The sequence below is a fragment of the Schistocerca piceifrons genome, chromosome 4 (assembly GCF_021461385.2).
Source record: "Schistocerca piceifrons isolate TAMUIC-IGC-003096 chromosome 4, iqSchPice1.1, whole genome shotgun sequence".
NCBI classification, from domain to species: domain Eukaryota; kingdom Metazoa; phylum Arthropoda; class Insecta; order Orthoptera; family Acrididae; genus Schistocerca; species Schistocerca piceifrons.
In genome coordinates, this window is record NC_060141.1 from 655634946 (window position 1) to 655649808 (window position 14863).

A 14863-nucleotide genomic window follows, 5' to 3' on the forward strand; every position below is an offset into this window, starting at 1 on the left:
GTGGCAACATAGTGCCCACATGAGGAAGCTGGACATATACTTGAACGAGTCAATGAGGATTATTACGGGCACGTTAAAATCCACCCAGATACCCTGGCTGCACATTATCAGCAACATCCCACCACCTAAAATACGACGCCAGGAAGCAATCGATCGAGAATGGAGGAAACTACACCACCCCGACTACTCACAAGACCTCGCAATCCATACATTCTTAAAAAAAACCTCCCCCAGACCGCTTAAAATCTCGCAATCCACTGTGGCATAATGGAAGGAAAGATAAGAAGTTCGACATTAAAGAAGAGTGGCACAAGAGGTGGAATGGTGCAACAATAGCACCAACTGCCAGCCTACCAGGATTTCATCTGCAGAGAAGGGAGTGGACAAGGATGAACAGAATAAGAACCGGCCACGCCAGGTGCAACGGTATGATGCACAAGTGGTGACTCCGAAATTCTCCAGCCTGGGATTATGGGGCTCAAGAACAAATTGTTCAACATATTGTTGGAGACTGTCCTCAGAGGAAGTATCCTGGATCATATAGTGACTTTATTAACGCTATTCTCTCTGCTATTAATTGGCTTCAATCATTAGATATTTAACTATGATTAACTTGGAATTATATCAAAGTAGTCAGTACCACTAATACTTAGTAATTTTCACAATTTCAAAATGTGTATACAATTTATGACAAACAGTAAAACTAAAGTATATGTAAATACTTAACTAGATATATATGTAAAATTAAACTTAATGTACTTGTCAATGTTTGCTGTTGTTGCATGCGATACATAAATAAATAATTCTCTTGTCATCACCAACACGAATATGACATTACATTACACACATACACCACCCACCCACCCACCCACCGACACACACACACACACACACACACACACACACACACACACACACACATGCAAACTCATAACGTTCATATGCACTAATAAATACACTTAAATAATCCGCTCAAACTTCACGAGAGAAAGATGCCTGCTGGCACAAAGGGTAGGAAAAACGTGCCCTTCGGGGTCTCACAGCCTTTCATACCATTTGACTTTACTTCTATTGTTAGTTACCTAGTACCGATACACAGTGAACGTCTATTGAAGTTGACAATGACTGTCAATATTTCACATGGCACAGCTGACCAACCACTTGCCACACTAAGCACCTCATCTGACTGTCCTTCAGTTTACATCTGGGTAACATTCACTGTCACAGTATGATTAACCTAAGGTAACTCATTACTAACTGAGTGTATATTACATATGTTACGCAAATACCACGGTAGGAATCGATAGGTGCTTTTTTATTCATGTCAGACGAAATATTTCGCCAAATGTCTCCAACTTACTCTGTTTGGTACGAAACTTGTGCTCTGTGAGAAACTACATTTAATTAATGATAACCCACAAAGCCTAAGGAATTTCTAAGATACCAATTTAATAGTTTTTCATCTTGTTATGAAAGCCGTAAGTTCACAACAGCAAGATGGTATGACTTAAATTTCTTAAGACTAATGGGCGTTGCCTCATCAGCAGTTCATCGACCCTAGTAATATGATCCGTACATTACAGCGGTCGAACTTTCATTAATTAAAGTACTTCCGCCATTGATTCCAGCAGCCGCAGTGCCGAACCAAGCATCAACGTTTCTTTCGGTTGCCGCAGGTATAGAAGTACAAGACCTTCGTCAAGATGGATGCAGAACAAACGGTCATTGGGAGTCTACGTTTTTTCACCGTGATATGCAGAATTGTTGGTACTGCCCCGCTTTGCTTTGAAGTAAAAAATGCGAAGTTTTCAGTACGCGCTGTTGGAAGGGTTTACTGTATTTTTGTAGCTATATTTTTTCTATGTTGCACAATATATGCAGTGACTGTACGAATACCGCAACTTCACAACAACATAAACAGCCTACTTAGGCATGTACAAGTCTGTAATGTGGTCTTCTGTGCTACTACGTGTGTAATATTAATACTACGAAGCACAACACTGAAGCAGATACACGTCGATGCATTGCTCACTAAGTTACTTTCAGTTGATGCCATGCTGTATAAAAACATTTATACGGAATACTCTAACATTACCACCTTTGTGCAGCGAGTGTTACTTGTAATTATCATTTATTTAGGCTGTTTGTATGGTCTGTCAATGTGGCAGGCCCAATATCAGCTTGATTTACTGATTATAATATGTTTGTATTTCGTTCCAAGGAATATAGTGACTCTGCAGTTTGGTATTTTTAACGTAATTTTGTACAGAAGATTTCAAAGACTAAATGAATATTTGGTGCAGAAGTGCTGTTTACGTTCAGAGGAGCATCTTGACTGTGAAGTTCTATCTTCTTTGAACTTCTCTTCTAGAAATTATGTTCGAAAACGTTACTGTGAACTATTCCATAGTGATTCTCGTCTATTAGCACGAAGGCAGAGATCAGAAGTGACGATACATAACAGTGAGTTCAACATACAGAGAGAGCTGACAATTGTTGACACCACAAAGGTGGCTCATTTACGGAAGATGCACTCTTTACTGATTGATATAGCCAGAGTGGTCAACTCTGGATACGGTGTACAGAATGCAGTTGAAATAACAAGTAGTTTCGTACATGTTGTAATGAACTGTTATATGATTTTTGTACATGTATTAGAATTCGCGGACCCTCTGGTTAACGAATCTAAAAGACATACTACTATTGTGTTACTGTTCTTACCATGGACAATTATGTCAGTATTGCGAATTGTAAGCATAGTCTACAGCTGTGAAGTGGTTGTCCAGGAGGCCAGCCGCACAGAACAGCTGGTGAACAAGTTGCTGCTGCTGTCACCACGGGGGAACAGCGGTCATCACGTGGCACTGAAGAGTTTCGCCCAGCAGATGAGCTGTAGCAGACTCTCGTATAGTGCTGCGGGACTGTTCTCCATCGACAAGCCGCTGCTTACGACTTGGGTGGCCGCCACCACAACCTACCTTGTAATCCTCGTCCAATTCGGCCTGAATGACAGCAGCCATCAGTAGTGTGGCACGCTCACTGATTAAATGAGCATGAATATACACAAGGTCTCCGTGAAGTGTCACGAAACTTAATGGAATGCATCTCTTACATACATAAAAGCTTCTGAACAGAATTTTCAGACACATAGTTACATCTTTTTGTTTTGTTTTATGGATGAAAGAAGCAGGTGTATCTGAGCTGTTTTCAATAATAACATTAACGAAAAAATAAAATACAGAATTGCTTGTCGATTTAGTAACCACAAACACCAAAGAGTGTAGTCATTTATGTGTCGGACAGAATACTGCCTTGGGTGAATGGTTAAGTGGGTCAATTTAGTGTCTGGATTTCGATGCCCAGTCAATTGAAAGTATTTTCCAGTCACCTATCGCTTCCATCCTTTAGGCAAGGCTTGTGAAAATTCAGTACACGAGAAACACATGTCTACATTTACATCTACATACAAGAACGACAACCCACCATACGGTGTATGGCAGAGGGTACCTTGCACTGCTGTTAATCATTCGCTTTCCTGTGCCATTCGCATATGGAGCGAGGGAAAAAGGATTGTCTACGTGTTTCTCAGCAGGCCCTGAATTTCCTTATCTTGTCTTCATGATCATTATACGAGATATATTTTGACGTCAGTAAGATCATTCTTTACACAGTCGCAAATACCGGTTATTTAACCTTTCTCAGTAGCGTTTCGCGATAAGAACGCCTTCTTATCTCGAGGGACTCGCATTTGCGTCCACAGAGCATTGCCATAACACTCGCGTGTTGACTGAACGTACCGGGAACAACTCTAGCAGCTCACCTCTCAATTGCATGTGTCTCTTCCCTTAATCCGAGGTGGCATGGATCCGAAACACTCGAGCAGCACTACACTCTCTTTTATACATGAGCTACACTTTCCTAGAATTTTCACAGAAAACCGACCATTCTCCTTTTCTACAAACAACCCTATCGCTCTTTCCCTTTCATGTTACTTTGAAACATCACACATATATATTTAATCGGTGTGACTACGTCAGACAGCCCACAACTAATCCTGTATTGGAACATTTCGGGACTGTTTTTCCAAGTCTTCTTCATTAGCCTATAATTTGCCACGTAGAGGGAAAGCTGACTTTCATCACTCCAAACAGAAATACTATCCAAGGTGTCATCCTTTATCCTCGGCACGACTGTCTCCCATACACTACAGCCACAGCTTGCCGCTCACCCGTTATGTAGCAACATGATCAGTAAAGCCTTGTGGTGTTTCTGTCTAACTTCGATTAGACTGAGGCTTTACTCTTTTTTACCGTTGCAGTATCTAATAGTAAGTCAAAGCAGACTTCTCTTCCATCATTTCTGCTTTCAGAGTGGTTCAGTTTTTTTAAAATCATAACACCACATGGACAGTATTTAACTTATAGCAAACTTTAGTAATCTGCCTCCCTTTTCATCTTCTTCTTTAGTGTTTACGACGATTGTTGCAGTGTCTCCTAATGGTAAGCAATAGTATACTCATATAATTAAGAATCCTCGCATAGGTGGGTAAAAGCGGATCACTCATAGGATCACTTTGTTCTCCACCTGCCTACCTGTGTCTCTGTCCCTCCGACTCTTCATAACACTTTCTCTCAGGAACGAGTCGACGTATTAAGTTGAAATTTTCCACGTGATAATGTGTACAGAGGCTTGGAAACGTAAAAATTGAAGCTACTAAGTCAACAGATACGGCCATCTGCGTCACATATTTTGACACTCGAAAACACAGTCATCAAACCCAATAAGGTAGTTACCGTTCATAAAATTTGGCAAGAACTAAGGCTTCACCGAATAAGTACATGTAAATATCCGAAAATTGGGGAGTCGTATCAAGTTGAAATTAATGTCACGTACTGTGGACTATGATCCTTTTGGGGTACCAAAACGTTAATCTTGCAATTCATTGCGAGCAACAGATACGGTCATTTATGTGACAAAGTTTGGTTCTCAGAAACTCTCTTGTTAGAGCCTGTAGTGTACTCGCAGTTGATGTAGAATCATAAAATTTTGCAACACGCATGGTTTCAAAGTAGAAATAAATGGAAAAAACTGAATATTTTAATATGTAATTGGGTCCAATTGAAAAATATTTGTTATTTGCTATCAGTCTTCAAACTTGAAAGTCTTGGAAACCCTGGGACCGATATCTTGCCAGTATCAATGTCGATAACAATCAGAAGTCGTCGAGGTTGTCGAAACAGTTGACACCGTTTCCAGCGATCCGTACCCATCATCACAAAATCAACGACTTCTACCCACGACAAAAATGACAGTAACACAAAGAAACCTTTCATAGATTCCAAGTACCTTAATGTAGCAAACTTCAAAATTGAGTTCCTAAGCAAAAAGTCCATTGCAACAGAAATTAATATTATAGATGAACTTGATAACTACAATAACTAGTTGTTCAAAGGGTACAGTCTGCCATCTTGAACAGTGCTCCTAAGAAAACTATTGTAGAAAGGAAGGGTAGGCATCGTACACGTATGTTTACCGTAGTCAAAGAAAAAAGAAACTTTTTCAGACAAATTAAACAGTAACATAACGAGCGAGCTAAAACAGAGTAGATGAAGTGTCTGTGTACATAAGTGATGCTGTACGGAACCCTGAGTGCGCGAGTTCCACGCGTAGCTAGCTATTTTCTTTTTCAGTTACCCGTATTTTCTAATTCTCCAGCCAGGCATCCTTTTGATACTAAAGAAGTGCCATACCGTAAAGTAGGAAAGTACTGTGCAGTATTTACCTATGAAACGTCCAAATGTTGTTTAGGACTGATATTTGAACTGCTTGTCTTCTGTGTATCTCAGACAAAGGAACGGATCCAGATCAACATTTTCACGAGCAAGTGTGAAACATCGTCGCAAATTCACACTGACACTGTCCGAGGCAACGGATTAGTGATTGTTATTGTGGTTCGCATATTCCCTTGATGTCCGACTGACCTTGTAACATCGTCTTACACCAAAAAAAATGTAAGTACATGTACTACGTGTTCTGTACATTCATGTATGTTTATTTGAAATGAAATAATTCAATGAAATCATTGATATTATCAAGATGTAGTTAATGATTTATAATAATTACTGTCAGCACTGCATTTAGCAAAACTACAGAAAAGCGTTCACACAAGAACATCCCCCCCTCCGCACCCACCCAGCCACCCACCCACCCACCCACCCACCCACACACACACACACACACACACACACACACACACAGATTCACACTTGCCCACTAAGTTATCATTCAGCACGCACAAAAATAATATTATAACCTTTGAAGATAACTTTTTACCAAAAGTACTGAGCACCTCAGACTATACCGAGAAATGACTGTGAAGATTTTTAAATACCTAATGTTGTGAAACTATTTCGCGAAGAGAAAATACAGTATTTCTAAATTAATTTTAGAGCCAGATAACATCAATTAATGTAAATGGAACTGTTGAATGTTATCCACGCTACAGTTAATTATGTTAACAAACGATACCACCTTTAGACTATGTCGTGATTAGTTGAATAGCACAGTGGAACTCTGGAATCATTCGCAGGAGTTCACTTGGAAAATTCAAGGAACGTCGAGACCCGCTGAGAGTACGCATTGTTGAAGCAAGTGGTGTGTTTCTGATGTGGATTGGAACTTTCCACCCACTAGTAGTTTCTCCAGAGTTGTTTTGCGGTTAATACTCCATGGCATTTAACGTCGTTTACTACTCGACTGCTGCTGTCGCTACAGTACACATCTACGCCTTCTTCGCTGTGTAACAAATGCAAAATTGTCGTTATCTTTGCAAGGACTAACTAGAGCCAGGTCAGGGACTTCCACTGAAGCAACACTGCGGGCCACGGCCCTGTCTGAAGACCGTCGGCCCGCGTCTGCCGTGGCCAAGGCACAGAGTTAAGGGCCGGGACAAGGATTTGCGAATAGAATTAGCAGGTTCTTAGATCATCCCATCTCCATTATGTAACTTCAGCGGCCAACACGGCAGACAAAGGCGAGGCAAAAGCCAACAAATCCGCTACAACTATAATGGTTGAAATTCAACAATAACTAATGGAATTTCATTCCCAGCTACTCACTGTCAATCTAACGAACAACTTCATGAAACCAAACTTTCTGACACAATGGTGATGAAGTGTTTCAACTGGTACACTCCAGACATTGAACAGGCGAAACTCCACCACATCCACTAATTCCGATGAGAACCCAACTGAATTTCATCTCAGTATCCAACCAAGATCAGTCGTTACTGAAAATCTTGACTCCAAGGAAACTGACAATACTTTTCATACAGCACGAAAGTAATTTAGCTTCACACAATTTGTGTTTGACGTTAATTTCAGGAAGAATAGCCGCAAAATCACCACCTACCTAACTACTTAAACTGATTTTGAAACTCAGCTCAAAGAGACAATCGGCACCACACATAGACCGGGACCAGTCGTTAGATCAGTAACTTTGCGCAGCAAACCACGGTCAGATTGGAAAGCACATGTATCCTTCCTTAGCGTAGTCATTAGCAATATCGATGATGATGTCACCAATAAAGATATCGAAGCTAAACTTGCAGAGCGGGGAACCAGGTTTGAAAAGGCAGTGCGTATCGTTTCGCTAGTCACACTATGATCCTTCAAGAAAATATGTGTTATCTCATACGATAAGGAAACCATCAGCAAGCTTCTTCCACACTACTTCAAGATAGTGTGCCGAACCGAGACTCGAACTCGGGACCTATGCCTTTCGCGGGCAAGTGCTCTACCAACTGCGCTACCCAAGCACGACTCACGCCCCATCCTCACAGCTTTAATTCCGCCAGTTCCTCGTCTCCTACCTTCCAAAGGAGGAGACGAGGTATATATATATATATATATATATATATATATATATATATATATATATATATATACAGCAGAGTGTTCGCTGATATGAAACATCCTGGCAGATTAAAACGGTGTGCCGGACCGAGACCTGAACTCGGGACCTTTGCATATCGCGGGCAAGTGCTCTACCAACTAAGCTGATATATATATATATATATATATATATATATATATATATATATATATACAAATCTGTTGGTTTTACTGAGAAGTTCATCAATGGAGAAGAAGGAGTTGGCAACCAATAAATCCTTTAGGCTTCTCTTAAACTGAATTTCGTTGGTTGTTAAGCTTTTTATGACTGCTGGTAAGTTATTGAAAATGTGTGTTCTGAATAATGCACACCTTTTTGTACAAAACTAAGTGACTTTAAATCCTTGTGAAGATTATTCTTATTTCTAGTATTGATTCCATTGGTTTGAAAAAGTGATATCTTTTTAACGACAAATTTCATTAAGGAATAAATATATTGTGAAGCAGTAGTTAGTATCCCTAGCTCCCTAAACAGACTTCTGCCGGATGTTCTTGAGTTCACACAACATATAACTCTTACTGTACCCAGAAAACTTTAGCTTGGCTTGCTGAATTACCCCAAAAATATAATCCCATATGGCATTATGGAACGAAAATAAGCATAGTATGCCAGCTTTTTCATTTTTATATCCACTATGTCTGACACAATTCGCATTGCAAATAGATATTTGTTAAGACGCTTCTGCAGTTCTGTAGTGTGCTCCTCCCAGTTTAATTTATTATCAAGCTGTAATCCCAAGAATTTAACACTGTCCACTTCTTCTATCTGCTTGTCATTGTATGTTAGGCATATACTAGTGGGACACCCCTTACAAGTTCTGAACTGCATGTAGTATATTTTTTCAAAGTTTAGTGACAAAGAATTAGCTAGGAACCAGTGATTAATGTCCACAAATATTTTATTAGCTGATCTTTGTAAGACTACACTTGATTTGCTATTTTTTGCAATGATTGTATCATCGGCAAGCAAAACGAACTTGGCATCTGGTAATGTTACTGATGAAAGGTCATTGATATACACAAGAAAAAGTAATGGCCCCAAAATGGAACCTTGTGGGACCCCACATGTAATTAGTTCCTAGTTGGATGATGCCTGATAGCTTGATACATGTCTCTTTCCTAATAACACCCTTTGCTTCCTGCTAGAGGTATAAGATTTGAACCATTTTGCAGCATTTCCTGTTACACTATGATGTTGTTGTTGTGGTCTTCAGTACTGAGACTGGTTTGATGCAGCTCTCCATGATATTCTATCCTGTGCAAGCTTCTTCATCTCCCAGTACTTACTGCAACCTGCGTCCTTCTGAATCTGATTAGTGTATTCATCTCTTGGTCTCCCTCTACGATTTTTACCCTCCACACTGCCCTCCAATGCTAACTTTGTGATCCCTTGATGCCTCAGAACATCTCCTACCAACCTGTCTCTCCTTCTTGTCAAGTTGTGCCACAAACTTCTCTTCTCCCAAATTCTATTCAATACCTTCTCATTAGTTATGTGATCTACCCATCTAATCTTCAGCATTCTTCTGTAGCACCACATTTCGAAAGCTTCTATTCTCTTCTTGTCCAAACTATTTATCGTCCATGTTCCACTTTCATACATGGCTACACTCCATACAAATACTTTCAGAAACGACTTCCTGACACTTAAATCTATGCCTGATGTTAACAAATTTCTCTGCTTCAGAAACGCTTTTCCTGCCATTGCCAGTTTACATTTTATATCCTCTCTACTTCGACCATCATCAGTTATTTTGCTCCCCAAATAGCAAAACTCCTTTACTACTTTAAGTGTCTCATTTCCTAATCTAATTCCATCAGCATCACCCTACTTAATTCGACTACATTCCATTATCATCGTTTTGCTTTTGTTGATGTTCATCTTATATCCTCCCTTCAAGACATTGTCCATTCCGTTCAACTGCTCTTCCAAGTCCTTTGCTGTTCCTGACAGTATTACAATGTAATCGGCAAACCTCAACATTTTTATTTCTTCTCCATGGATTTTAATACTTACTCTAAATTTTTCTTTTGTTTCCTTTACTGTTTGCTCAATATACAGATTGAATAACATTGGGGAGATGCTACAACCCTGTCTCACTCCCTTCCCAACCGCTGCTTCCCTTTCATGTCACTCGACTCTTATAACTGCCATCTGGTTTCTGTACAAATTGTAAATAACTTTTGCTCCCAGTATTTTACCCCTGCCACCTTTAGAATTTGAAAGAGAGTATTCCAGTCAACATTGTCAAAAGCTTTCTCTAATTCTACAAATTCTAGAAACGTAGGTTTGCCTTTCCTTAATCTTCCTTCTAAGATAAGTCGTAAGGTCAGTATTGCCTCACGTGTTCCAACATTTCTACGGAATCCAAACTGATCTTCCCCGAGGTCGGCTTCTACCAGTTTTTCCATTCGTCTGTAAATAATTCGCGTTAGTATTTTGCAGCTGTGACTTATTAAAGTGATAGTTCAGTAATTTTCACATCTGTCAACATATGCTTTCTGTGGGATTGGAATTATTATATTCTTCTTGAAGTCTGAGGGTATTTCGCCTGTCTCATACATCTTGCTCACCAGATGGTATTTTGTCAGGACTGGCTCTCCTAAGACTGTTAGTAGTTCTAATGGAATGTTGTCTACTCCCAGGGCCTTGTTTCGACTCAGGTCTTTCAGTGCTCTGTCAAACTCTTCACGCAGTATCATATCTCCCATTTCATCTTCATCAACATTCTCTTTCATTTCCAGAATATTGTCCTCAAGTACGTCGCCCTTGTATAGACTCTCTATATACTCCTTCCAACTTTCTGCTTTCCCTTCTTTGCTTAGAACTGGGTTTCCATCCGAGCTCTTGATATTCATACAGGTGGATCTCTTTTCTCCAAAGGTCTCTTTAATTTTCCATTAGGCAGTATCTATCTCACCCCTAGTGAGATACATCATTACATTTGTCCTCTAGCCATCCCTGCTTAGCCATTTTGCACTTCCTGTCGATCTCATTTTTGAGACGTGTGTATTCCTTTTTCCCTGCTTCATTTACTGCATTTTTATATTTTCTCCTTTCATCAGTTAAATTCAATATTTCTTTTGTTACCCAAGGATTTCTAGTAGCCCTCGTCTTTTTACTTACTTGATCCTCTGCTGGCTTCACTACTTCATCCCTCAGAACTACCCATTCTTCTTCTACTGTATATCTTTCCCCCATTTGTGACAATTGTGCCCTTATGCTCTCCCTGAAACTCTGTACAACCTCTGGATTAATCAGTTTGTCCAGATCCCATCTCGTTAAATTCCCACCTTTCTGCAGTTTCTTCAGTTTTAATCTACAGCTCATAACCAATAGATTGTGTCTTACAGTTTAATACCTGGTTCCTAAATCTCTGTCTTACCATTATATAATCTATCTGATACCTTTTAGTATTTCCAGGATTCTTTCATGTGTACAACCTTCTTTTATGATTCTTGAACCATGTGTTAGCAATGATTAAGTTATGCTCTGTGCAAAATTCTACCAGAAGGCTTCCTCTTTCATTTCTTTCCCCCAATCCATATTCACCTAATATGTTTCCTTCTCTCCCTTTTCCCACTCTCGAATTCCAATCACGCATGACTGTTAAATTTTCGTCTCCCTTCACTACCTGAATAATTTCTTTTATCTCATCATACATTTCATCAATTTCTTCATGATCTGCAGAGCTAGTTGGCATATAAACTTGTACTATTGTAGTAGGTGTGGGCTTCGTGTCTATCTTGGCCACAATAATGCGTTCACTATGCTGTTTGTAGTAGCTTACTCGCACTATATTTTTACTCATTATTAAACCTACTCCTGCATTACCCCTATTTGATTTTGTATTTATAACCCTGTATTCACCTGACCAAAAGTCTTGTTCCTCCTGCCACCGAACTTCACTAATTCCCACTATATTCAGCTTTAACCTATCCATTTCCCTTTTTAAGTTTTCTAACCTACCTGCCTGATTGAGGGATCTGACATTCCACACTCCGATCCTCAGAACGCCAGTTTTCTTTCTCCTGATAACGACGTCCTCTTGAGTAGTCCCCGCCCGGAGATCCGAATGGGGGACTATTTTTCCTCCAGAATATTTTACCCAAGAGGACGCCATCATCATTTAACCATACAGTAAAGCTGCATACCCTCGGGAAAATTACGGCTGTAGTTTCCCCTTGCTTTCAGCCGTTCGCAGTTCCAGCAGAGCAAGGCCGTTTTGGTTAGGGTTACAAGGCCAGAGCAGTCAATCATCCAGACTGTTGCCCCTGCAACTACTGAAAAGGCTGCTGCCCCTCTTCAGGAACCACACGTTTGTCTGGCCTGTCAACAGATACCCCTGCGTTGTGGTTGAACCTACGGTACAGCCATCTGTATCGCTGAGGCACGTAAGCCTCCCCACCAATAGTTCATAGGGTGAATACACTGTGATAATCTAATTTATTTAAAAGAATATTGTGATTTATACAGTCAAATGCCTTTGACAGATCACAAATTATACCATTTGGCTGCAATTTTTTGTCTAATGAATTAAGCACATTTTCACTGTAAGTGTAGATAGCATTCTCAATATCAAAACCCTTTTAGATTAGATTAGATTAGATTTACTTTCATTCCAATTGATCCGTAGTGAGGAGGTCCTCCAGGATGTGGAACATGTCAGAAAAACAACAATACATGTCAAATATTTACAACTAAAACAAATAAGCTAATGTACCATTCCACAGGTCCCAAGTGGAATGATCGTCATTTTTAATGAACACTAAGAGTCATTTTACAAATACTAATGCACTGAATTTAAAATAAAAAAGTTTTTTATTTATTTATAAGGTAATAAACATGTAATACAACTACTGTAATACTTATTTACAATGAACACGTTACTGCACTGAAATGGTGCAGAAGTTAGATTATACTTACACACACACACACACACACACACACACACACACATGCACACACACACACACACACACACACACACACACACACACACACACACACAGGCACACAAATTTTCAATGAACACATTACTGCACTGAAATTGTGCAGAAGTTATGTTGTACTTATACACAAATTAATTGGTTTTACTAAGAAATTCATCAATGGAGTAGAAGGAGTTGGCCGCCAATAAATCCTTTAGGCTTCTCTTAAACTGAATTTCATTGGTTGTTAAGCTTTTTATGGCTGCTGGCAAGTTATTGAAAATGTGTGTTCCTGAATAATGCACAGCTTTTTGTACAAGACTAAGTGACTTTAAATCCTTGTGAAGATTATTCTTATTTCTAGTATTGATTCCAAGAATTGAGCTGTTGGTTTGAAAAAGTGATATATTTTTTATGACAAATTTCATTAAGGAATAAATATATTGGGAAGCAGCAGTTAGTATCCCTAGTTCCCTAAACAGGCTTCTGCAGGACGTTCTTGAGTTCACACCACATATAACTCTTACTGCACGTTTTTGTGCCCAGAAAACTTTAGCTTAGTTTGATGAATTACCCCAAAAAATAATCCCATATGACATTATGGAATGAAAGTAACCATAGTATGCCTTTAGAAATCCAAACTGTGACTTTGACAGTATGTTATTTGAGATAAGATGGTTATAAAGCCGATTGTACATTACTTTTTTTTTAATTTTTGAGAATGCTGGCAACAGTGAAATTGGACGGAAATTTGATACTGTTTACTTATCTCCCTTCTTAAACAGTGACTTACCTTCAGCATATTTCAGCCATTCAGGAAATATTCCACTGATAAACGACTGGTTATATAGGCAGCTTAATATGTAACTTAGCTCAAAATCATTCTTTAATTAATTTTGTTGATATTTCATAATACCCACTAGATGTTTTTGATTTTAACGATTTTATGATGGACATTATTTCTGCTGGGGTAGTGAGGGTCAAATTCATATTATGGAAGTTACTTCAAGTGTCTGGTCTGAGGTATTCCATAGCAGCATCTACTGAACCTGACAACCCCATCTTTTGAGTAACAGTTATAAAATGTTTGTTAAAAAGTTCTGCAATACCATACACATCTGTCACCAATGCATCATTTACTCTTAACGCTATTTGTTTCTCTTCATGTCTGGTTCTACCGATCTCCTCCTTCACTATATCCCATATTGTCTTTATTTTGTTATCTGATGTGACTGTCTTTTTTTTCTTGTAATATTATTGTTTTGATGTCCGTATTAGTCTTTAATATTTTGCAGTATTTTTTGTAATGTGCTATAGCATCAACATTGGAACTGTTTCGGATTGACAGATATAGTTTTCTTTTTGTTTTACAAGATATCCCTATTCCTTGAGTAATCCATGCCTTCTTTGTAGACTTTGCTCTAACCTTGGTAAGTTTCGTGGGAAAACAGTGTTCGAATAAGGTAAGCACTTTATTAGCAAAAGTGTTATATTTTTCATTCATGCCATGAGCACTGCAAACATCAGTCCAGTGAATCTCTCTGAAGAGTGTCCTAAAATAATCAATATTTGGCTTATTGATTACCCTCTTGAGCTCAAATTTAACAGATTTTATATCTTGTTCAGTATTAACGTTTAACCGAAGGAACTGCATGATATGGTCTGAGAGGCCATTGACTATTGGTTTCGTAATACAATTTTGTTCACTGGACTTTTCTATAAAGGTATTATCAATGGCTGTTTTTGAGCAATTGGCTACCATAGTGTGGTACTTTGAAGTGGGAATTAAGTTGAATGATAGTGTTACTAACTCAAATAAGTTCTTACTGGGAGAGTCTTTAAGGAAATCTACATTGAAATCACCAGCAACCACTATTTCTTTATTTTTGGTTGTTAAATGGACCAGTACAGCTTCAAGGTGGTTTACAAACGGGATTAAAGTTACCTGCAGGTGCTTGATACACACTTAATATTATGAA

The 14863-nt window shown here is 39.0% G+C and overlaps 1 protein-coding gene across 1 annotated transcript; it reads left to right on the forward strand.

Annotated features, from left to right (window-relative positions):
- Positions 1-2528: 2528 nt before the first annotated feature.
- Positions 2529-3026, forward strand: LOC124796092 (putative gustatory receptor 28b). Its single transcript, XM_047260178.1, has one exon. It carries the CDS (start codon positions 2529-2531, stop codon positions 3024-3026), a length of 498 nt encoding a protein of 165 aa, XP_047116134.1.
- The last annotated feature ends 11837 nt before the right edge of the window (positions 3027-14863 follow it).